At 38.8% G+C, this 23,115-nt stretch overlaps 1 protein-coding gene across 5 annotated transcripts in view; it reads left to right on the forward strand.

Annotated features, from left to right (window-relative positions):
• The window catches only part of ankfn1b (ankyrin repeat and fibronectin type III domain containing 1b), a 125,919-nt gene that overhangs the window by 27,249 nt on the left and 75,555 nt on the right, over positions 1 to 23,115 (forward strand). For all 5 annotated transcript variants that reach the window (XM_067488568.1, XM_067488569.1, XM_067488564.1 and 2 more), the window contains 2 exons: positions 1,463 to 1,644; positions 7,159 to 7,397. In XM_067488568.1, coding sequence (XP_067344669.1) covers positions 1,463 to 1,644; positions 7,159 to 7,397 — 421 coding nt within the window. The remainder of the gene's footprint in view (positions 1 to 1,462; positions 1,645 to 7,158; positions 7,398 to 23,115) is intronic.

Genomic DNA, 23,115 nt, shown 5'->3' on the forward strand with positions numbered 1-23,115 from the left:
AGTAGTAGCTGCTGCAGCAGCAGCAAGTGTGAGACAGGTCCTAGCTGTGGTGAGAAACTTAGGTGGATTACTTGTTTACTGTATCATTACATTTAAATAGCAACTCAGTTAGTGAAAAACCAATAAACATAGTTCATTAAAACACTTGTCAAACAAGCATAATAACGAAATGGTAATGTCATTTTCACAATAGTGAGTCTGTGTGATCTGTAATTGCTCCAGATATGCTCAACAAAAACTGAGCAGTAGTTAGTTACTTAATGAGTTTGTGATTTGAAATTAACTACATACAGTCCGTGATTAATCGCGAAAAAAATAATGATAAATTGTCAGCCCTAGTTTTATTGGAAAGTAAATTAACATTATTATTTTTGGAATTGAAACAGCCTTTTTTTGAAATGTTTTTTGTTTTTTGTAAAACCCTGTGTATTGATACTACAGTAACACAAGGAGCATTCCTTATCCTTACTCTCCTCAGGTAAAAAATACCCATCTGTGCTACTGAAAACAAGCTGATGCCATTAGACCAAAAGACATATAAATAAAATAATATAGCAATTTGGAAAGTAAATCACAACCCGTAGATGATGCTCAGATTGTTTGTGTTGTGGCTTTTCTGGAATTTGTAAATCTTTTAATTGATTGGTCTCCCACGGAAGAATATATGCTATCAACTGTTAATAAAGAAAGCAATTTGTATTGGTTGTGTTCCAAAAAAACTTCAGCTTGATAATGCTGCGGTGGAAGCAATTTCACTATTGATCAGTTCAGCTCTCTTGTTGCTCGTTAACAGTACACTGTAATGAGAGTCTGTGTGCATGGTAGGGTGTTTGTGTACACGACATGGTACTGTGCTGCACAATGATTTGAATGATTTAAAACAAAACATGTTGCTTCATTGATCACATAATCAGTCACTTCTGAGATGGAACACTGGGCTTTTCTAAGCCATAATTTTAATCCAATTGACATCTCTATGTAAATATTAAATAAAATAATAAAATAATTGTTTAAATTTATCTCAATGCTTTTGGGATGTATGGTCTAAATGATTGCTGTTTAAAAACGGAAAGTTCAGTAATTTATTATTCTACCTCCATCGTGCACCACACAAGTTTAGAGATTTACAATAGACACATTAAATATGAATTGCCAGAAACAAAGCTGCAAATAATAGATATCTGTCAAGCTGCAAAAATATTGTAACCAGCATTGGCTGCTACACAACTAATAGCATTTTTTTGTTAGATGCATTTACAGCAAAACTATCAATCAATGACTTAAGATGCAAACCATCTGTCTATAGTTTAAAAGATTCTGAAAGGCTTAGAACAGCTCTTACAGTAAATAAAATATTTTGGCAAATTGGTCAGTTTATCATGAAGGAGATTTCCATAAAGATTTTTGTTTGGAAGAGGAAACGAAAGGTTAATTAAAATAATTAGTTATGCTGTCCAACCAGGTCCCTGGAAAGGAAGCTGCAGAGACCGCTATTGGCTAAGTCCCGGACCCTACCCAGCATCCCTCAGTCACCAACTGTCTCCAGAATCCATCCCTCTAATCTCGTTGGAGGGACTTCACCCCACAGGAAGAACCTGAACACTGCCACCAGCCAGAAAAATGCCTCCACTCTGCCTCCTCCAGGTAAAGCTGAAAGCTAAACTTCTACAGTACTTTACAGGGTTTGGCGAATGTACATTTATCAAAACAGCACCAGTCAACTTTGTACAATTCACTGCTTCTGCTTAACCCCTTCATCTGTTTTATTTATTTATTTACTTGGTCACATAATATCTGAAAAATCACAAATCACATTTTTTTTGACAAATCCTCACAATTAAAGTATTGCTGCTCAAAACATCCCTTTTATCCAGAAATGGCTGTTTCTGGCTGTATTATGTTTTGAGTAATGATGGACCCTTTTTTTTCTCAGTCGATTAATAAGCACATTACAGTATGTCTTAAGAGTAGAAATTGTCCTTTAGATCGGCATGCAAATACAAAAAAATCCTTACACAGTTTGACTTACTTTCTTCTGCGTGACAATCAAACATTCCTTAGATCTCAGTCCATCTGCCATCGTATTCGTAATTACTAGAGTAAAATGTTGGCTATCAGTCTTGTACCAGTGATGCAATAGATTAAAGACAGCTAGGTGGGTCAAACACGTGCCAATTCTTTTCCTTTCAACCTTTTACAAATGCTTATCTTCTTTGATATTTGCTTCACCTGATGGAGAGCAAACAGCAGCTGGCTGTCTCAGCATGAGTTTGTGCAAGAAATATATATTCTCTCTCTCTTTATCTCTCTTGTCTCCCTCTCTCGCTTGCAAATACACCAACCACTATTCCTTCACCTCAGAGAAAATTCATGATCATGGAGAATCCTTAAGCTGTAAGCTGCTGACAGAGATACAGTAGCTTTCATTTTAAGGATGGATGGTGTTTTTAAGGATGAAAACATTTATAGGTGGTGAAGAGTGTATTTAAAACTCTAGAGTATGCCTCAGTGTAACATTTTGATTTACACAGCTCAAAAGGAGATTTTCCATAGAAACTCTAGATTCCCAGATGCCTAAAGCATGGACAGGAGAGCTCAGTATTAAAAACAAAAAAATACACTTTAGACATTTTTAAATATTCATTTAAATATTTGGTCACAGTTGGCTTTTGGGAAAGGTGGCTTCCAAACTTGGGGTAGGGGGATTTCACCAGTTAGATTTCTGGCAGAGAACATCCTTTTCTTTACCATGTATACGTGTAACCACGTTTTTAATCAGCTTTCTCAGCTTTCTCTGCTTTCGCTTCTGCTGCATGTATACACAGATTTCCAGTAACCAGGTTTCTTAAGTGCATGTAAATCCTGTTTCCCAAGTACGTGAAAAAGGTGATTTTACAGAGTACCTCAGTTACTTAAGTGCATGTAAACAAGCCTTTGTGTTGCTATTATCCTTACTGATTATGTTTAATACAAGAGAAGCTTGCATGAAAGGCACAGATGCTCATCTCTTGCTTTCTTGCTTGCTTTTCAAAGAGAGAAAGGAACAGAAAACATCAGAAAAATAACTTAAAGCAGGACAAGGTACCACTTGATTCACCAAGAGACAGCAGTAGCACAGAAGCTACTACCTTTGAAACATAGTCAAACATGCACATTTTGAAAATATAATAAAACCACATGTTGAAAATCGACACGCCAACACCACTGTAAAATGTTTTGAAACAGAAGATACTTGGGTTGATGTTTAAGAGATTCTGAGCTGCAATACAGTTAGTGTTAGGGCTAAGGAGAGTGAGGAGCTAATATAGTGGAAAACATTTCTTTCTGATCTGACCTCTTTCTTTGACTCTTTCTAGACCTACTTTTTTCTTGCTTGCTTTGTCTCCAGTCCTGCCTCCCTTTCCTGACTTTTGTTTGCAAAGCTCTTCTTTGTCTCTTCTTTGTCTAATAATATATAGAAGGCCATTGGTGTTAGTCCCATGATTCTCATGTATTAGGGACACCATGTGAGGTCAGATGTAGTGGTTCTTGTTAAGAATAATCTTAATTGGGTGACATTCTTCATTAATATATCATTGAAACAGCTTATAGTGGTTTATGAATAAAAGGGAAGCATGAGCATCACACCACACACTTTACCAAAGTCTTTCTCCAGTCTCTAGTGTATCTCAGAGTCTGTCTCCCTACCTATCGAGACTCTCTGTACCTCATCATCTCACTATGGCCCTTTATCCAAGCGAAGGTTATTTCCTCAATGAACCTAATTTGGTAGTAGAGCATTGATTGAGCCTCAAACCCTCACTGCTCTAATCCAAAAAATCTATACTCTTTTACTATCTCTATGTTGTTCCTGGACCAAAACACTGTATATGATTGCTTATTTAGCCGCACTATTTCTTTTATGTCCTCAATTTACCTGTCATTGTCATTGTTTTTGCCTGTGTCCCCTAGCTCTCCTGCTGCTCTGTTGCAAATATCAAATTGAGTGAGTCTCAGTCTTAGTCTCACATGGTCATTATTGCCTAGCAACCAATGTCATTGATCAAAATCCTGTCTCAATTTCTTCCTCCCTCTCCGTCTTTATCTCTCCAGTAGTACTGGAACAACTTTTTTTAAAATTCAACTTGTTTAATAACTCAGCTTCACTTCATTTATGGATTTAAGCACATACTTTATTAAAGACAAGTAAGCCTTAGAGCTCAAACTGGGAATTGCTCGCCAGCCATTTTCAGTGTTTTTGGTCCAGCTTTGGAAGCCCAAAACATTTTGGCTGCTGCTGATACTGTAATATTTCACACTCTAAAGATCCTAAGCTCACAAAAAAATCAATCACACTCATGAAATATAAAAACAAAAAAATACTGTTGAAATCTTTTACTAAAGTACTAACTGCTCAAAGTAGGTGGGTAGGCCTTTAAAACCTTCTGATAAGAAGACACTGCCTTAAATTAGGAGTAAAACAGTTCGTGTATTTGTTGCCTTACTGTCTATAATCCAACTGTTAATTACTTGTACCTGATATCGCTCTCAAATTGTATTTTAATGAATAAAATTAAAAAAAAAAAATATATATATATATATATATATATATATATAAAACATGTAGTTCCTTGAAGCACAGTGAATATATAATTTCTACAATACAAAATTCTAAACTTCCTGTACACTTAACATAAACCTGAATGATGAGAATGAAAAATTATACCATAAATGAAAAGAATAACATGAAAGCAACCAAATTTGCAGTCATCTTTATTTTTTTTTAATAACTGCATTCTTTTTTAAGAACTGCATTCTTTGATTATTTACTACAGCAGCTGTGTCCACCTAAAGGTCTATTGGTGTCACACTGAGGAATATAGTAAAGACGCACTGGACGTGAACCCCTCTTTGCTTGTTGCTGTAGCTTGTTCATTAATACTGCAATGATCAACAATTTATTTGACATTTTGCCTAGCAGCACTTAGGACTAGGAGAAGATGGGTGCCAGAAAGAAACATGTCTTAGACCTGTATCCAAATTATTCATATATCCAGAATATATCCAGAGTAATAATTGTTTCATCCATGAATTTATGAAGGAGAACTGAATGTCACATTAAAATATTTATTAAAACACTAACAGCCCTAAACATTTCCTGGATGACTGTGTTGAAGACCCACAACTTTTTTATTCCCCCTTTATTTTTACAAATTTTAAAGTCATAGATGCAGATTGCTAGTAAGAGCAGTGCAATTTAACAATTTTGCCTGTGCAGAAAAGCCAGGATCATGGAGAGGAGAAAACATATTATCATTATAATCATTATCACTTTCCACTCCTCCATTGTTGACTAAAACAGAGAAACATTTTCCTTTTAGTCTCACAATATTAACACATTTATGTAGATACAGAATTTCTAAGCTAAAGAAACCAAAACAATTCTTAATTTCAGGAGATTACACACAGTGAAAACATAATTAGTGTAAGTAATAGGTTGTGATCCATCCACCACCCCAACCTCTGTCCTGAAAACCTTTGGAGAGTCTTAATACTATGTTATGGTCTTACATTCACTACAGCTACTAGATGTCGCAAAAGAGTAATAGGTATCTGTTTCTCATTGTTAGAAAAAAGACTTTACTTAGCCCAAAATCTACTCTTGAGCCTAAGAAAATTAATTCTAACTATATAGGTGGTGCAGTGAGTGAGAGAAAAAGGTGGATCGTTTAGAATTTAGGAAAGATGACACACAATTACAACACAGAAATACAAGCTGTTTGAAAGCACTGGGGTCATACCATTAGGTCTATCATGTACACCTGCTGTTCCAAATTATTTGTCAGAATCACAGAATTGTCTCTGGTCTTCTGACCTAAGTGGTTCCTACCAGGAACCTCTTGTAGGTAGGATGATCAATTTCTGATGAAAACACAGAACCACACATCTGCACTGGCAGCTTTATTTTTGACTCCTAAAATAAACCTACAGATCTTCAAGACTTTCTGCTGTATATTTCAATTTTGATAAGAGTAAATTAGTTTGTTATGCTCAGAAAAGTGTATTCATAGTTTTACAGCTGCTCTTTTAAACTAATTTCAGTAAAAATGCATTTTGGACCAATGTGCATCATGTGTGTTTGTCAGAAGTTGAAGTACCACAATTTGGCCACTACACCAAAGTGTTGCACGGTTCAGTGATGATGCTGGTAACTTGGTTCCACCAAGTCACTCTAGCTCTCAGGAAAATTCCACTCTGTTTGCCTCAATTTGTTTTAATTTCCAGCCCCTTTGCAGGCCTGGGTTCCTATTTTCTTCCAAAGTGATTTACCCACGACCCACTGAATAGAATTAGGTTGGAATTTTATGCCATAGTCACTGGGTCTTTGTGTTAGATGTTTACCCTAAAATGTAGAAAATTAGGATAATAATTGTGCAAAGTAATACTGTTAGATCAAATATTTAATTCATGACATCATTGTTTTAAATGAATCACTGGGCGATGGCATTTCATTGGTGAGCTAAAAGTACATTTGAGCGTCATTTAAATTTATAGGGTATAAATAGTATTGATTGAATGTTTGAATGTATTACTGTAGATGGCTTGACTAATGGTTCCTGTCCTAATAGACAGAATTGCTGTAGCCCAGATTGCTTGGATTGCAATTTGTAAGTAACTAAAAGATCAGCAAGTGCTTTATGAGTGCTGTTAGTCAGGCATCTGAAATGCAGATGCAAGAAAGTTGGCTGTGATTTGTGCAGCTGTGCTGTGCTGTGACAGCACACATCAATCTCTGCTGTGATAGTGTGAATCTTAGAGAAAAAAGTGACAGACGATGCAATTGTGTTCCTTCCTCTTAATTTTACATGAGCCATTATTTCTATCCAGCATATGAAATTGTAAGTTGTTAAGGCAGCAGGCTGAGAATAATGTTGGCTGTAAAATTTCTCACCTTAAAAGGAAACATAATTACAATCATGTTTTTATTTTATGAAAGCAATCAGTCGATGATCATGCATAATTTGTGGAATACGTTTGCAATAATTGCTGTGTAGAAACCAATCATCTGTACAATCAGTCTTGATCTCCTACACTATATCTCTTTCTTTATTCTCTTTTTTTATTCATGACTGCACCTTAATTCTGTCATTTGTCCATTTTCTTGCGCTCATCTTCTAGGGGAACTGTGGCGTTTGGAGGATGACATGGAAGGCGAAGATGAGCCCGAGCCTGGCGGGTCCACCGAGGCCCACCCTCGATCTCAATCGCCTTTTTCTCACTTCCGGGCACGAGCTGCCTACCTCCGCAAGAGCGTCTCAGCAGATGACCACCTAGACATGGGCTCAGACTACTGCTCGGGGACTACAGCTGAGGGCAAGCAACGCGGTGGAAGTAAGAGCAAGCTGAAAAGGAAGTTTGTAAGTTTGATCTCATTTTTTTTTTACCTCATCTTTTTCACTAAAATGTAGTAAACAATTGTCTCGAACATAATACTTTTTTTTGGGGGTTTATGTGTTCTAAATTTTGATTTATAGTTGAAACACTTGGTTGAATTCAGTGTTCAATATTTTGTTTTCGAACTTCTGTTTTCACACATCCTACAGATGAAAGAGTAAATTAATTTAAACAATTCTCCCCACACACATACTTGCCCAAATGGATACAATGGACCAATGTCATACTTGGCTTTAGCTTAGAAAGATGTGGTGGGTGGAAAGCAGTTTATTTTTCAGTGCAAATTTAGCAAAACATTGCTCAAGTTTTTGTGTTCAAAAGTCCAAACATGCAGAACTTCACAGCAGCTGGCAAATGAAAACAGCTTGATTCAGTCTTTATACTTCACATTTTCCAATTATTCTCTCAATCTCTCATATCTTACTTTATCTTCAAAATGTCCTAAATTATTTGGATAGACTTTATGTTTAAAGAGTATCCTCTGCTACACACAGTAAGGAAGAACATAAACTTATCAAATATGGTAATCTTCTTTAGAGAAATGTTTTATATAAAAACAATAAAGAAAAATAATATTTTCCATTGCCTTTCATGGCTTTATTTAACGAAAATAATGCCAAAAAAAAAAAACATTTGGGTAATTCTAAGTCCCCCCTTACTGCTTCCATAGGAGTTAACACGGTAAGTTGTGGAGAGCTCTATGAAAGCAGAGGTTTTGGCAGCTTGCTGGTCTGGAGCATTTAGTTGTGTTTTAACAAAATGCCAAGAGGGAAAGACATGAGCAGAGGTCTTAGAGAAGCAATTGTTGCTGCACATCAATCTGGAAAGGGTTATAAAACCTTTCCAAACAATTTGGATTTCAATGTTCCACAGTAAGAAAGATTATTCACAAGTGGAAAGCAAGTTGCTAATCTTCCCAGGAATTGTCCCAGCACATTCACCTTAAGGTCAGACTGCAGTGCTCAGAGAAATACAAGAAACCCAAGAGCTACATCTCAAACCCTACAGGCCTCACTGAGCATGTTAAATGTTAAAGTCAATGGCAACAGATTTAGAAGAAGACTGAACAAGTATGGTTTGTTTGAAGGGTTGCCAGGAGAAAGGTTCTTCTGTCTTAAAAGATTAAAAAAAAAAACAGCTGAGGATTAAATACTGCATTTGAACAAACCACAAGACTTCTGGAGTGTCCTATGGACAGATGAAACAACAGTGGACTTGTTTGGTCTTTATGCCCAGAGCCATGTTTGGCAAAAACCAAACACAGCATTTCAGCATGAACACCTAAAGGCAGAATTATATGATTATTATCCATGTGTCCAAAAGCTAAAGCACGGTCAAAACTGGGTCATGCAACAGCATAATGATCCAAAACACACCAGAGTATATCAAAATGGCTGAAAAATGAAATAATCAAGGTTGTTGAATGGCCTAGTGAAAGTCCAGTCCATTATCCAGCCTCTAATGTTGTGGTGGGATCTTAAAAGCACTGTGCATAAGTAAATGCCCGAAAACCTTGATGAACTGAAGCAATGCTGTGAGGAAGAATGGGCTAAAATACCAAAACATTGTGAGAGACTGATAAAGTCATACAGAAAATGATTACTTCAAGTTATTTCTGCTACAGAGTACGAGCTATTGAATCGTGGGGGGTATTTAGTATTGCCAGCATGTTTTTTTTTTTATTTTGGCTTCATTGTGCTACTGTATGATCTGCTATTTTTATAACACACACACAAAACAGAATTAAAAGAGAGGTACTTACTTTTAAACATGACTGTGCATCTTATTGTGCTCTTATGTTATTGTTTGCTTTATTTACATTGTTATATTCCTACATATTATATTGCATAAATATAATAATATTACTAATATAACGGTTATACGTGACAATCAAAACTCTAATTATAAAGATAAAAATACTTTTAATTGACCCTTAGTGGTGGCCCCTGAAAGCCACCTGTCATGTCCTCACCTCATTCTCTATGTTGTTGTAAGAAATTATTTATTAATTTAGAAATTATTTAGAGTGAGGTCCATCTTTTAATTTGTTTGAATGTGCAGTTTCATTAGACTTTTTTTGGAGCAGCAATGCCAGACATGGGTAGCATTTGGTGAATATCCATCAAAGTTTAAACACCTCTGTATTGTCCCATGGTCACAGGATCAGGTAACTAGAGACCTCATTACCAGCTTGAGCTTTGTAATTGATTCTCCAGTGTCACAGCTGAAATAGGAGACAAGCATACTCTAAGTAGAGAACGTTTGTCTGACAAGACCTGTTACTGTTTTTTTATCACTGGATATAAGTGGATGCTGTCTAACCTATTTGCATGTATGAAGATACGACAAGAAGATTTTTTTCTGATTGTGACTTTTAGTAAAGTAATTTATTTTCTCTGATATATTTTGAGATTTTATCTTCAGAAAGAATTTGCTGAGAGAATTGTCTGCTGTTCAAATGTAATTCACATGAGAGATCAAAAAGTTTCTAGTTTATCCTCATGGTCTCCTTGACCCATTGTGTGGGCACAAGAACCAGAATTTGCCTGCTGGAGTTGCTGCTGTTTGCGGCAAAGACTAGAGACCAGACCTGCAGATTCATCACAGAACTAAAACAAAGAAACCAAGTTCATTATTTAAAGTGTCACCACTCAGCATCTTGACTAGAGATGGAGAAAGCATTGGATCTGATGATCTGCCGCCTGTGTTTTGGGGTGAGATTTTATGCAATCTTTTCACTTGTACTGTAGTAGACAGCAATAAATGCAGAATCAGAAATTCAATATTACTGCACAGTATTCCTGCCCTTAGATCTGACCGATTAGCTTCTTATACAACTGAATATATTTTGTAGATGCTTTTCCCCACTTTGTCATTTTCTGCACCTCCACATGCACTGATGATTTGCCAGCTAAGTAAAAAACTGATAAATTAAAAACAATAACAAAGAGATATACAGACAGGCATATGGCAGCACTGATACATTTGAGCACATCTATTTCTTTCATTCTATCTACACCTCCAAGTGATACAGTCATTTTTTTTACACATACTCAAACAGTTTTTTATTTTTCATAGGGGACGTTTTTATGTCTTCTATGTAAAACAGCCTGTCTTTTCTTCCTCACCCTGTCTATCTCAGTCAGTCAGTCTCTTTCCCCTTTCTTTTGTCTAACCAAGAGCTGAGCAGCATGTTTGCCATGGATGCAAGGAGAATACATTTATAGCATTTTATTGTTGCTCATCACTTACAGTCTTTTTGGCTCAAGTGAGCTTGGGATTATGTGTAGTAAAATAGCATCTGCTCTTACATATTTACATGTTTATATGCTTGCAATTATCAACAGGTAAAAATCATTTTTCATTTGTAAATATGTATGTGTGCTTGAGTTTTACGTATGTATGAGTGTAACAGCAACAAACTACGGAGCAGTAACCACATAATCAAAATACAGACCATATCATTTTTGTTGATTGAATGGCTGTAACTACATAATGCCCTGTTCAGGCTTATTTGAAACGCTTAGTTTGACATATTCCCTATTGGCAAGATGACTCAAAGTTCCTTTTTAAATCGAACGAGGGGAGTCAATATTCTTCAATTTATTCTTAAACCAAGGAAGGGAAATAGTTGTTTGTCACAATTTGCTGATTCACTGGAAAGCCACAGGAAACACCACATGAGACTTTTTAAACAGATTATATATATAGATACATACACACACACAGATCGACAGGCATTTTTTTAAAAAGTACTGGCAGGACCCTCTGTGGTAGCCAGTTTGTCCAATGAGACGAATGATATTCAACGTGTTACTTTGGTCAAAATGCTCAGGGTTGCCTGCATTGGTTTAAGAGGCATGTCCCTGTTCCCTGTGGTTAAGCTCCGTCTCTGTTTGGAATCATTATGTCTGTCAGGAAACGGGCACAGACTGTGCTTACACATAATCATTTATGAACACACTGGACGTCTTGTATAAATACAGATATCAGACATTCAAATGGCCTAGAGACAGTTCTGTCTGTTCTGTTACTCTATCTTAGGACTTCATCTGTATGGAAGTCTGTGCATTTTTCTCTGTAACAGAGACCACTCACCTGAGGTAGTGATGGTGGGCACTCGTTGATAGATTTCCATCAACAGGATAACGTTTTCTAATAGGAAACTGCTGTAGATTTTTTAAAATGATACCTACCCAGATTGAAGAACAAAGTGTATAGAATTGTTCCTCTTCCTTAGTTTTCTTAAGAATTTAATTCCCAAAGAAAGAGAAGCATCTTTACTGTTTAAAATGGGCTCTGTGGTTGGCAGCAGTCAAGTAGTTTATTTCCCATCTGTTTGTAACACTGTGGGATGTAGTGTGTTGTTTGGGGGTTTCTGTTTTCATTGACAAAGTCGCCATCTGATCCAACCTAATTGATCATTGTTCTCTGTTTAACTGTGACGCACGCATTAGTGTAAATAGCTGAAACATTGCGGGCCTAGTGGATATATATGGTAGAGCACTGGGTTGCGATGCAGAAGGCCGCAGGTTCACCCCAGCAGGAGTGGCCCTGCCCAGCCAATGTGTGGAACAAGTTCCGCTGTGGCAGCCTCAAAAGGGACAAGCCGAAAGCCTTAGTGTTAAAAGCTGAAATGATGTAAATGATAAGATTTCCAAAAAGTATGCAAACAGTGTATTATTAGTAGAACGTAAAAACAGCACAGTATGTTTTCTTTTCACTGAAGGGCAGAAAGTAGACTAAAACAAAACATCAGAAGTCCAAACTGTTATGCTGTCCATAGACGTAAGTCCAATATTTGCTTATTTTTACATCTGATTTGGACAATTGACCACCCACAAACTAGGTTCTCCGTCAACTGATAGATATTCTGCTATATACATCAGCCACCCCTTTAATATTGCTTTCTCTCTGTAATAGTTAGACCACGACCATACTGACCAACAGGAGGAGGACTAAGGAAGTGGTTTAGCACTGGAAAAACTTGCAGTATGGGGTATTTATTTACTGGTGAACTGGGTGTTCTGGTAACCTTTTCAGATTTAGTTATTTGATTCAGTATGAATATAAACATACTGTACTCAAGGTACCAAAGGAGTGTAGATAAAGAAAAGTACATGTCCTTAAACAGTTGAAAAACTGATAACAATATTATTCAACTCGGCTATATTAAATATTTTTTACAGAGAGTATTGTTTACTTGTGGTGGTGCTGTGATGCTGATGGATAACAGCAGGATGGTGGCGTGGAGGACCTCAGTGTGCACAACCACTTAATTCTCTGATTACAGTCATTAAAAGGTGAAGTGGTTGTTGGTAGCGGCACACCATTAAAGGTACCAACTAAGGGTCCAGGGCGTGGGTGTCCTGTTAAACATTGTCATAAAATGTCATTGGTTTAGTACAGTGTACACCTCTCAGACAAGTACACACTTCTCTACTGAGAGACCACAGATGACAGATGTGCAATAGCAGCAGTTTGAGAGGCCCACTATCCCCTTTAGCTGCCTTACTTCAAGTGGCCTCAGTCGAAACAGGATCCAAGACTGCAGCCTAAAGGTCATTGCATCTTAAGCACAGTAATTACTGGGGTAATTAGTGTGATGATGTAGCCCATGTAAAGTCAGGGGAAGGCCTGGTGATGGGAATTCCCATTGTGGCATCTTTCCTTTCTTGTATTCCATTAAAATAATAGAAAGTAGAACAATGAACTGGTGTAAAATGAACGGTTGTCACATTGTAATTCAGTTCTAAATACTTCATCAGACTCCATAGTACATGTTCCAAGGTACTTCAGAATACATCACTGGACTAGGTATTTACACTATAGTGTATGACTGCTGACCTGCCACAGTGGTGATCTGATCATCAATAGAGGATGTGAAATAGAGGTCATGCCGCATTGGAGTTTTATTTTTTTCCCATGTTGTTAAGTTGCTCTTGCCTTTCTGTTGGTGAGTTGGAGGCTTTGTTTTGGCTAATTGTGATGATTCTAAAAAGTGTCCCCACAGTATTGGTACTGGTGCCATAGGTGGTCATTAGAGGAATGCCACTTTGTTTTTGCCTCACCTCCATCTAATTTGAACAATTTATAAACCTTTTTAGCTAAAAAAACAAAAACAAAAGGTATCCATGTAAATCATTGTAACCACTGCAGCAGGCAGACACATAACACAATGTGACATTCTCCATAGCAGGAGTGGAAGGAAAGTAATTTCTTGCTTTGTGGAAGTTCATAAATGTAGCCTCTGGCTGTCCAAAATCAACAGATGAGGGCTACTTTATTGTGGATTTTCTCATTTACATTTAGCTTTTCTTCTCTATTATATTCCTATCCACTGCACCTAAGAATGAATGCAACACACTAATAAGTTTGACTAAAATCCCAAATTACCAATATGAAAAATCAACCAGCTTTAAGGGCTGCAAACTGATTGGAAACAATGTGCTGTGTCAGTACTGATGGCACAGTGCCTGGTGACAAAGAGCTAAACAGGAAACACAATTCATTGCATCTGCTTCTTGTATGAGGACATTTCTCTCTAAATACAAGCCTTTTATTAAAAAAAAAAAAGTGGTCGTTTTCAAGTGCAGTGCATTCCATCATGATTTGTATTATGTAGCTGTAATACATATGGCTAATGTGCATGAGGTCAGCGTGAATTTGGTAAAAAAAAATAAATTAAGGTGGGTATTAAGATAATAGATTTTGTGTGATCCCAACAAAAACTGCCTTCACAAGCTTTTTAAACGACCCAGGTGTTTTCTCTCATTCTGGCCGTTTAGCCATCTGCTTAGGTTGATGTCAGGTAGTTTGCTAAAATACTGGTAATAAAAATAATAAAGGTAGAAGCTGTATCAAACAGGTGCAAGACATGATAATCAGTCCTGAGAAGAGGTCTAATCAGCCAAAACATGTACGAGCATCTGCAGGGGTGTACTGAGGGTAAGTAATATTCTTTAATAATAATGAACAAATTCATATGAATGTAGCAGCTCACCTACTAGTGGCAGTTCACAGTACAATCTGTCATCTGTGGCTTGATTATACTATATGTGACGCATACAGATCTGTTGCTCATTTCTGTCATTTAACACCAATGTTCTCAGTTGTATGCGTTTCTTCCAGTCTGCCTCTGACGCCTCCCTGTTTATTTTTAACCTGGCCACTGGGTGGCAGCAGAATCCCACATAATAACAGTTCATTCTAGCAGTCCACTCAACCAGGCTCATCTTATGGCTGTGTTCTGTGTGTATCTGATTCTGTGTACATGGTTAAACTGTTACCTGGGTGGTGCTTGAGTTTTTTCTTTGGTGACTAATTCCTTGTGAGATGACTAAAACTCAGACAAGACACCACAGTGGACAGTCATAACTGTCGTTAGTTCCAAGGGTTGTGCAGCAGACATCCCTATCTTCATTGTCTATACAGAGTTTTATTGGGATGCACACAGCAGGTGAAAAACAGGAGAGAGATCAGACCTTTGGCTACTTTATCAGAATAAAACAGTGGTAAGACTCAAAAAATGAGTCTGGTTCATGCACTGTTTGCGCATGGCCGCTTCTCCCATACCCTCGTTTCCATTGCTTTTTCTTGTAAAACCGATGTGAGGTGGCTGAAAATTGGTGTAAAGATAATTAATTGTAAAGACATAGTGTCTCTTGATGATCTTGATCATTTTTCATTTGTTGCATCAGTGTCTAAAATTATTGTAGGACACTGAAGGAAGTGGTGAAAGTTAGTTGTAGTTCAGATTTATAAACATGCACAGCTCTAATGGCCTGACCTGGAAAGAGACATTTAAGGTTAGATCGGTTATATTTGGCTTTTGTTTTGCACAAACTCGTACATAGTTAATTAAATACCCATACACACAACTCACATCATCACAGATAATTCATCACTATTTCCCATCTGTTTAATCTCCGTGTGTTTCTGAAAGACTGCAGCTGGTTTAATGAATGCAGATTTGGCCAAAGAGGAGAACTACTCTCCTTACACTTATGTGAAAACAGAGAGAAAAATGGTACTCGTTTGAATGTGCTTGTTGAGTTAGACCTCTGTTAGACACGTTCACACATACACACACACACACACACACACACACACACACACACACACACACACACACACACACACACACACGCCTACAGACCAAGAATGGCATGGGAATGTTTTCTGCAGCCACTTTGGTTGCCTATGGTGACTAGTGAAATGGTGTTCATTAACTATGTAGATTCAGAATTACTTGTCGCCTGATCTGTCTCCCTTTCTAGCTCTCTATCACCCTCTCTCTTCACCCTCCCTTTCCCTTTCTTTCCCACTTTTAGTGTCTTGTCTCCCTGCAGTTGGGGTTGGGGGTTTTCTTTTACTGACACGCTAGCTCTTACAGAGTATTACTGGGGAGTCTGCACTTCACTAATGATGATGTAGATAAATCTCTTCTGCTATTTGTCTTTTTTTTTTCTGCCATTAGAAGAACTTCTACTCTCCATGTTGACTGTTTCAACGAAGAAATCAGATTTAAGCCTTGTTATGGGCTGTACAAGCTTGACCACTCTCAGCAGGCAATGAGGTACCCCTCACCTCGCCTCACCTCATCTCACCTACAATTTTCTACTTAAATGCTTCATGCAGGGAGGTGGTGCTGGCTGGCTGAGCAGCATCTCAGGGGGAACTTCCTGTGGATCACAATGCTCTTCAGCCCTGTTTTGAAGCGTAAAACTCCTGTTAGCTGTCATTAGCTGTAGGCTTTTGACACTTGAGCTTATACTGAAAGTATTACAATTCAACCATTTTATGATGTTCTTATTGCTGTACTATGACATTAAATGAAAATGTTTTGTGCCACATAAAAAATTCCTGAGTGAATATTGAAATTTTTCTGGAAACAAGTTTGAAGTTGTGAGTGCTGGACAGTATTAAAGAGATTTTGTAATCTCTCACCCAAGTTGTTTGTTTTGTGAAGAAGACAGGCACAGTGCTCCAAGCAAGCCTTTTCCTCAGTACCTTTTCCATCCTGAGTGATAGGATATATCGCATCATGCCTCTCAGCAGCTGTTCATTTGTTATGGTGATGGGGCTCCTGGCAAGCCCTTTTCCAAACAGAGGCTCACACACTGGCTATGTGAAGGCATTTCACATGCCTATGAGCTTGCAGATTTAGACCCCCCAGAACCATTTGAACACACTCCACCCAGCTTTGGAGGCTCACTAGAAGATATGTTTAAAGTTGTCTGAGTCTTTGCCTCACCCATTGTTCTGTTACTACACTTCAAATATTTCAAGATCTTTCTGAGTTCAGTGCTCACTTCTGACACGTGGACCTTTTAGTATATATTTTGCTGGGCTTTTTATTGAGCTGTTAAGGCACTCCTTGAAAATGAGGTGTGGTAGTGGGTCCTGGAATGGACATAGGGCAACCCTAGGTCTATCCTGTATAAGCTGTGTGCTCCCTCCTGATTTTCATTTACTGTTGCTGATTTTCTCTCTAGTTTGACCTGCATTTTGTTCACCTCACTCATTTTTCCATTTCTGTTTCTTCTTTTCCCACAAGATTTATTTTCTTTAATACCCACTGTGCTTTTTAAGTAATCCAGTACAAAACAAACACTATTGATTGCTCCTACCCCCACCTCTTCCCCTCCATCTTGCCCTTGCATATTCCTTCTTAACACATACACTCTTCCTTCTGTTACGCCTTCCCTCTCCTAATTTTAGCATACTTCTCAGTATCCCCTCATCTCTTTGCTATCTGCCCTTCAACTTTCACCCCCTGGTCTCCCACCTCATTTGGCTTCCTCTTTCTGTCCTTCTTCCCATCCGCTGACCTACCCTTAATCAGTCCACCGCAGTTGCACCTACAGGATCCAACTAGCTGTCAAATGGATCCCTGCCTGTTGAGGTTAACCTTAAGTGGGTCTGAGCTGGAGCCAGAGCCTGGGTTTTGAGTGTTTCTCAGGGTCTAGGATCCTCGGGCACAAAAGGAGGGCCAAAAGTGTTTCTTTAAGAGCACCAAATCTTCTGTCTCCTCTTCTCCCTGTCCCCAGGCGTCCCCTCCTCCATCCCTGCCTCTCTCTCTCCCTATATACCTCCTTCCCACCCTTCTACCCCCTCCAGACTCTCTGTCTGCACTGACACTGCCTTTAATAAGGGGGAGTTGGGTGCACTGTTTATTTGTGTGGTGCGAGGTTAAAAACTTCCCCCTTAATTGACATTCCGGTAACACTTTCCAATAATGGGGCGAGCAATTTCCTTGAAATTGATGTGTGTCCACCGCAAGGAAAAACAGAGTTTCTAGCTTTCACTCACCCATGGATGACCTACACTTGCGCTGTGTCTTTGTCTGTGTGTGCGTGTGTGCTTGTGTCAGCGTTAGAAATTGCTTGAATAATCTTGCACTGGCAGTAATGGTGTTTGTGTGTGTAGGAAGGCAAACATGCATCATATTCAAACTGTACTGCGTCACTCAAGATTTGTTTGTGTAGGTCACTGTCTAGTGTCCTTATTAGTTAATATGAATGCCTGATTATTTTGGCTGCACATGTAAGATTGTGTGCGTTTGTACCTTCTAAGCTCATGTGTAAATGACAGTAACTTATCCTGTTTTTAAAGATTTTGCTTGTTTTTATTTTTGCACTGATTTGGCTGAAAAAATGTTTTCACTAATTTGGATGACAAAAATAAATATATTTTTTATTAATCCCGCACACCAATGAGTGACAGTTGCACCATCTCAAAATGATAATGAATGTGCACAGTAGAAAGCCTATTTTGCCTTTTCCTTGGTCAATATCTGTCTGCAAAAAAAGTATGCAAACACCTCCCTCTGCTGCAGACTGCATCCTTGGCCTAAACAGTGACCACTGAATAGGACTTGTGGTGTAATGACGGTTGGTGTTAAACATGTTGTGTTTTACAGGGAGAGAATGAGTAGGAGTGACTGTTACAGACAGCGTGTGTCTAGATGGGAAAGTGTGATAAGTGTGTGTGTAAGTATGAATGTGTGTTCGTCAGTGTGGATCTGTGTGTGGCTGCAGGCAGACGTTGGCTGGTTCCTGGCCTTGTCATTCTGTCTCCCACACACTCTCTGATGTGGTTTGAGGCTGTGGCTTTCACTATGGAGGGGGATAGCCACCGCACACACTCACACTGTTCTCACATGTCTGTGGAAACACACATTGCACTTTGGTATGCAGTCACATTCTCAGAAAGCTAGGGGCACATACTAAACTAACACACACACACACACACACACACACACACACACACACACACACACAAATCAACCCTTGAAGGATGTAACAACACAACAGCAGCTTGCCAAAGTGTCTGAATGGACGCCGGAGTGCAGTCATAGACTAACACACACAGCGCTAGACGCCATCCATGGTGCTGGTGGGCTCCCACAATAAGCGGTTAGTTAAATAATATCAAAGACAGATGTCGGCTCTAGTCCCATCATACTTTGTGTGTGTGTTTTTATCGCGTGTGTGGTTGACTGATATACAGATGCTTGGGAACACATGTTTACTGATTTGTGATCAGAAGTAAAATTCGTTTTTAGCATTAAAATGTATGGAAAATATCGATAAGCCAAACTTTAAGTATTTTTTGCATTTTAACTAAATATCTCATATTTCTTCAGTTTCTTTCATTTTGTCTTCATATAAGAGACACATTTAACTTACTGTATAAGACACGATATCATCACTAATGTTTATCACTGATTTCTAAAATTTTGTACAAATTTTAATGAACCTCTGTTTAATGTGAACATTTGCTCACATGCTTAAAGTTTTTGCATTGTAAGAAGCTTCTCTAATAATCTATGTAAAACAAACATGGGTTCTAAGCCAATGCCTACTTTAGAACCAGTGTGGGCCAGAAAAACTACAGTAGTTCCACCATAGCACCAAAGCTTTGCTGCTCTAGAATCAAGAGCCACTTTTGGTGGGGGCTGGGGGTGGGGTTATGTGACTGACAAGATCAAGTAAATGTTTGTTGTAAAGGTAAAAGCTGTGTTTAATTTATTAAATTTGTATCACTGAAATGTAAAAAAAGAAATTACAGTTTGTATTGAACATATTGGAAGTGGCGACGTATTATGTACAGAAATGTAATGACATGGCTCTATTATGGCTCTCTAGCCTGTTGAAAAGTAACACATTTTCAACAGCTTCACAAATTGAATCAGCTCTGGACCAGCACCACCAAGTTGGTGTTAGGCACAAAAGGGTGTTTAGTAGCATCTACACACATCTATACACAGCTGTGTTGTACTGTGGGTTTTGACACCTGTCAGTACTGGCTATTTGTGCTACAGTAGCTCTTTTTGGAGTCAGACCAAACTACTTTTCATCCCCCAAGCCTGTGGCCATTTCGCCAGTTCTCAGGTCGTTTAGGAGATGATCTGACCCACTTATCTAGACAACACAATTCGGCCCTTGTCAAGGTTACTCAGATCTGTATCCTTTTCTTGTTTCTAACACATCAACCTCAAGAATTTACTGTTCACCCACTCTCTAATATATCGCGCTATTTTGACAGATGCTTTGGTAATAAGGAAATCAGTGTTGTTCACTTCACCTTTAAATGGTTTAAATGTTGTGGGTGATGCAAATGAATCCATGCACAGTAGAAACTTGAATTACTGCCTTGCGGCTTCCCCCAACCACTCAGCTAGCATTTTACATACATGTGTGTTCAGACTCATATTCTAATTAGTTCATTCACGAGTCCAATTGGATTTCGGGGCAAGGTGTAATGAAACTATTTCCAGATGTTTTACTTTGAAGAGAAGAGGACAGACATGTGATTATGCTGACCTTGACCTTTTACCCCCAAAATCTAGTCAGTTCATCCTTGAGTCAAATTAGACATTTGTGCCAATTTTGAAGAAATTCTCTCAAACCAATTCTGAGATGTGACTTTTGTGAGAATGAGATGTACAACCTGAAAACATAGTGCCTCTGGCCACTGCTGTCACCAGCACTGAGGCGTAAAAACACAGTCTCTGGTGTAAACTGACCCCCATCCTCTCTTACACATACACAAGCACACTGATGGTGAACCTCAGCAGACACTGTTACTGACCATTGCCAGTTACATGGTGCATATATAATAATAATAATATCGAATTAATATCTCCTCTAATGAGATGCTAGTGTGAGGATCTGCTGCGAGTGAAATATGGCGTGTTTCATTAATAGGGACAGGATAGAAAAATGAGCAGGAGGGATGGTATAAAAGGCCAGGCTTAGTTGATTTGACAGGCCAGAACAGAATGAACAAATGAACAGAACAGTCTCTGTCAGTATTCTTTACTCACCATCCATTCATTTAGCGTTTGAGCAACCCCCCCGTACATTGAGTCTCTACATATATCTGTATTTACTCCTGTCAGTCTGTGTATCATTGTTCAGGATTAGTTACTGTTTATGAGAGTTGTATATGTATATTGATTATTTTCTGTATCTTTACGCTGTCTTTCCATTTGCCCTTCACCTCAACTCTATGCAAGGTAATTATTACTTATTACTGACAGCACTGCCAATCCCAAAGAAGTTTGCATCATTTAAAGGGCTGTTAAGGGGCCCTGCCGTCGCTCATTTTCTGTAAGCCTGTCTCTTTAAGGTGGTGTTTGTTTATGCCGAAGCTCGGCTCAGTGAGACCTGTGCAGGCTCAGTGCTGGGCTCTTTTCATAGGGGCTCCAGTTTGTTCTTAATAAAATGGCACTCAGTGGCCAGGGGACTGGCAGGCACCCAGCTCCCTGGGAAACTAAAGAATGCTGGCCTTCATTTAGCGACAAACAGCTTCTGCCTGAGGAGGCTAGTTCTCCACGCTGCTCCTCAATACTACTGCTGCTGAGGCCTGTGTGTCTGTGTGTGTGTGTGTGTGTGTATGTGTGTGTGTGTGTGTGTGTGTGTGTGTGTGTGTGTGTCAGTGTGGAATGAGGCCGGGGTTGAAGGACTCAGGTATGGCAGCTCCTCACATAGCTTGTCTCTTGTTGACGTTTGCTTGCACCATTCTGTCTTTTCAACTTGCTGTCTCTCTGTCTGGGTCTCTGTCTGGGCTGCCCACTTGAAAACATGCAGCACCACTTCTCCTCATTCCCTGCCTCTCTCTTGCCCTCACTCTCTCCATCTCTCAGTGTGAATGGTGGGAACAGAGCAGCCATTAAGATGCATATTTAGAAGGGCTCACCCCTCCTTCTCTTACCATCTCCCATATACTCATAACACACATACACATAGTGTAAGTCACTAAGAGTGCCTGTCACTGGGGACACACGCATCACTACACACATACACACACACACACACACTGTTGGACTTGTTGGAAAGCTTCTTGTTATTGCCTGTCTAAACTTAGGCAGGACTTTTCTCTATTCCACACGTCACCTCTTTTTTCTTTATTTTTTAACTCGGTGACAAGGACAAGGAAGAACCAGGATTTGATCACATAACAGCAGAGATGTGGTTCACCTGACAAAGCTTCAAACATAGCACTATCTCTTGGTATAGCCAAAAAGAGTTTATCTCTCACAGATTTAACAAGAAAATCTGGGTCCTATGGACTAGGAAAGATTTGGTAATCTGATTGAGCTACCTGATCCCACATTATTAAGACGAGGGTAAACAGATAAAAGAGTAACAAACAAGTTCATGATGTAGTAAAAATGTTTGAGATATATAAGAAAACAAGGACATGAGAAAAAAATAAAGACAGACAAGCACTGTGATAGGTGCATTCAACAAATTTGAAATCAAATTTAAAAAAAATGTGTTTCTTATTGTGTCCTCTTAGCTTTCTGTAGAGGTGGTTAGGTGTCAGGAGAACAGACTGACATTCAAAGGAATATTATAAAGAAAATGGGAAACACTGAGATTGAGGTGGGATGATGAAAGAGACGATAATAAATACATGGGAACTCATATAGTAAAAGCAACATGATGACAGGAAAAAACTAAAGGCAGAGAGGGAGTAGAATATGATGGAGAAGAAGAGACTGGAAAAAAGGAGAGATGAAGGAAAAGGCGAGAACTATGTTTTGTCTGTCTCCTCCTAATGCGACACATATGAGAGGTCTTGGAAACAATGAGTCATCCCAGAATGGGGTTGTCGCCACTATCAGGCCCAGGCAGGCTCTTTCTGTAAGATGATTATGTTGACTCTTGCCATTTAGCCACCAACTTTTCCACTGTGATAGGGTGAATTTCACTGTGTCCCTCCCTCTACTGCCATTTGGACAGAATGGCTCTGCTGCATTGGACATAACTGACCAATTGTTCTCTGAGCAGTGGTGGCCTCAATCCCCCAGACCGGCAGGATTAAATTTGGACGTGAAGAAGCAATGCTCCCCACTCTTCAGCACCACTATGTGCACGTGGGCAAGGCCCCTAACTCTAACTGCTGTGGCCATAGGTCTGTGATTGCACTGGACAGGCTCTATATGTGATTTTTTATAAATGATTAGGAAAAAAAGAGACGTGACCTCTCAGTAACTCGTCCTTAAATAAATAAAGGTCAAGACGTTTGTTTGACAAAGTACATTTTTCTTTCACGAGAGATTGCCCAAAGTATGTGTCTGTGTGTGTGTCTGTGTCTGCAGGTGTGGAAAAGTGTGCCCTTCAGTGGCAGTCTGTAATGTATACAGTAGATAGGCAGGTTAAGATG

Source organism: Channa argus, chromosome 20, assembly GCF_033026475.1.
Source record: "Channa argus isolate prfri chromosome 20, Channa argus male v1.0, whole genome shotgun sequence".
Classification (NCBI taxonomy): domain Eukaryota; kingdom Metazoa; phylum Chordata; class Actinopteri; order Anabantiformes; family Channidae; genus Channa; species Channa argus.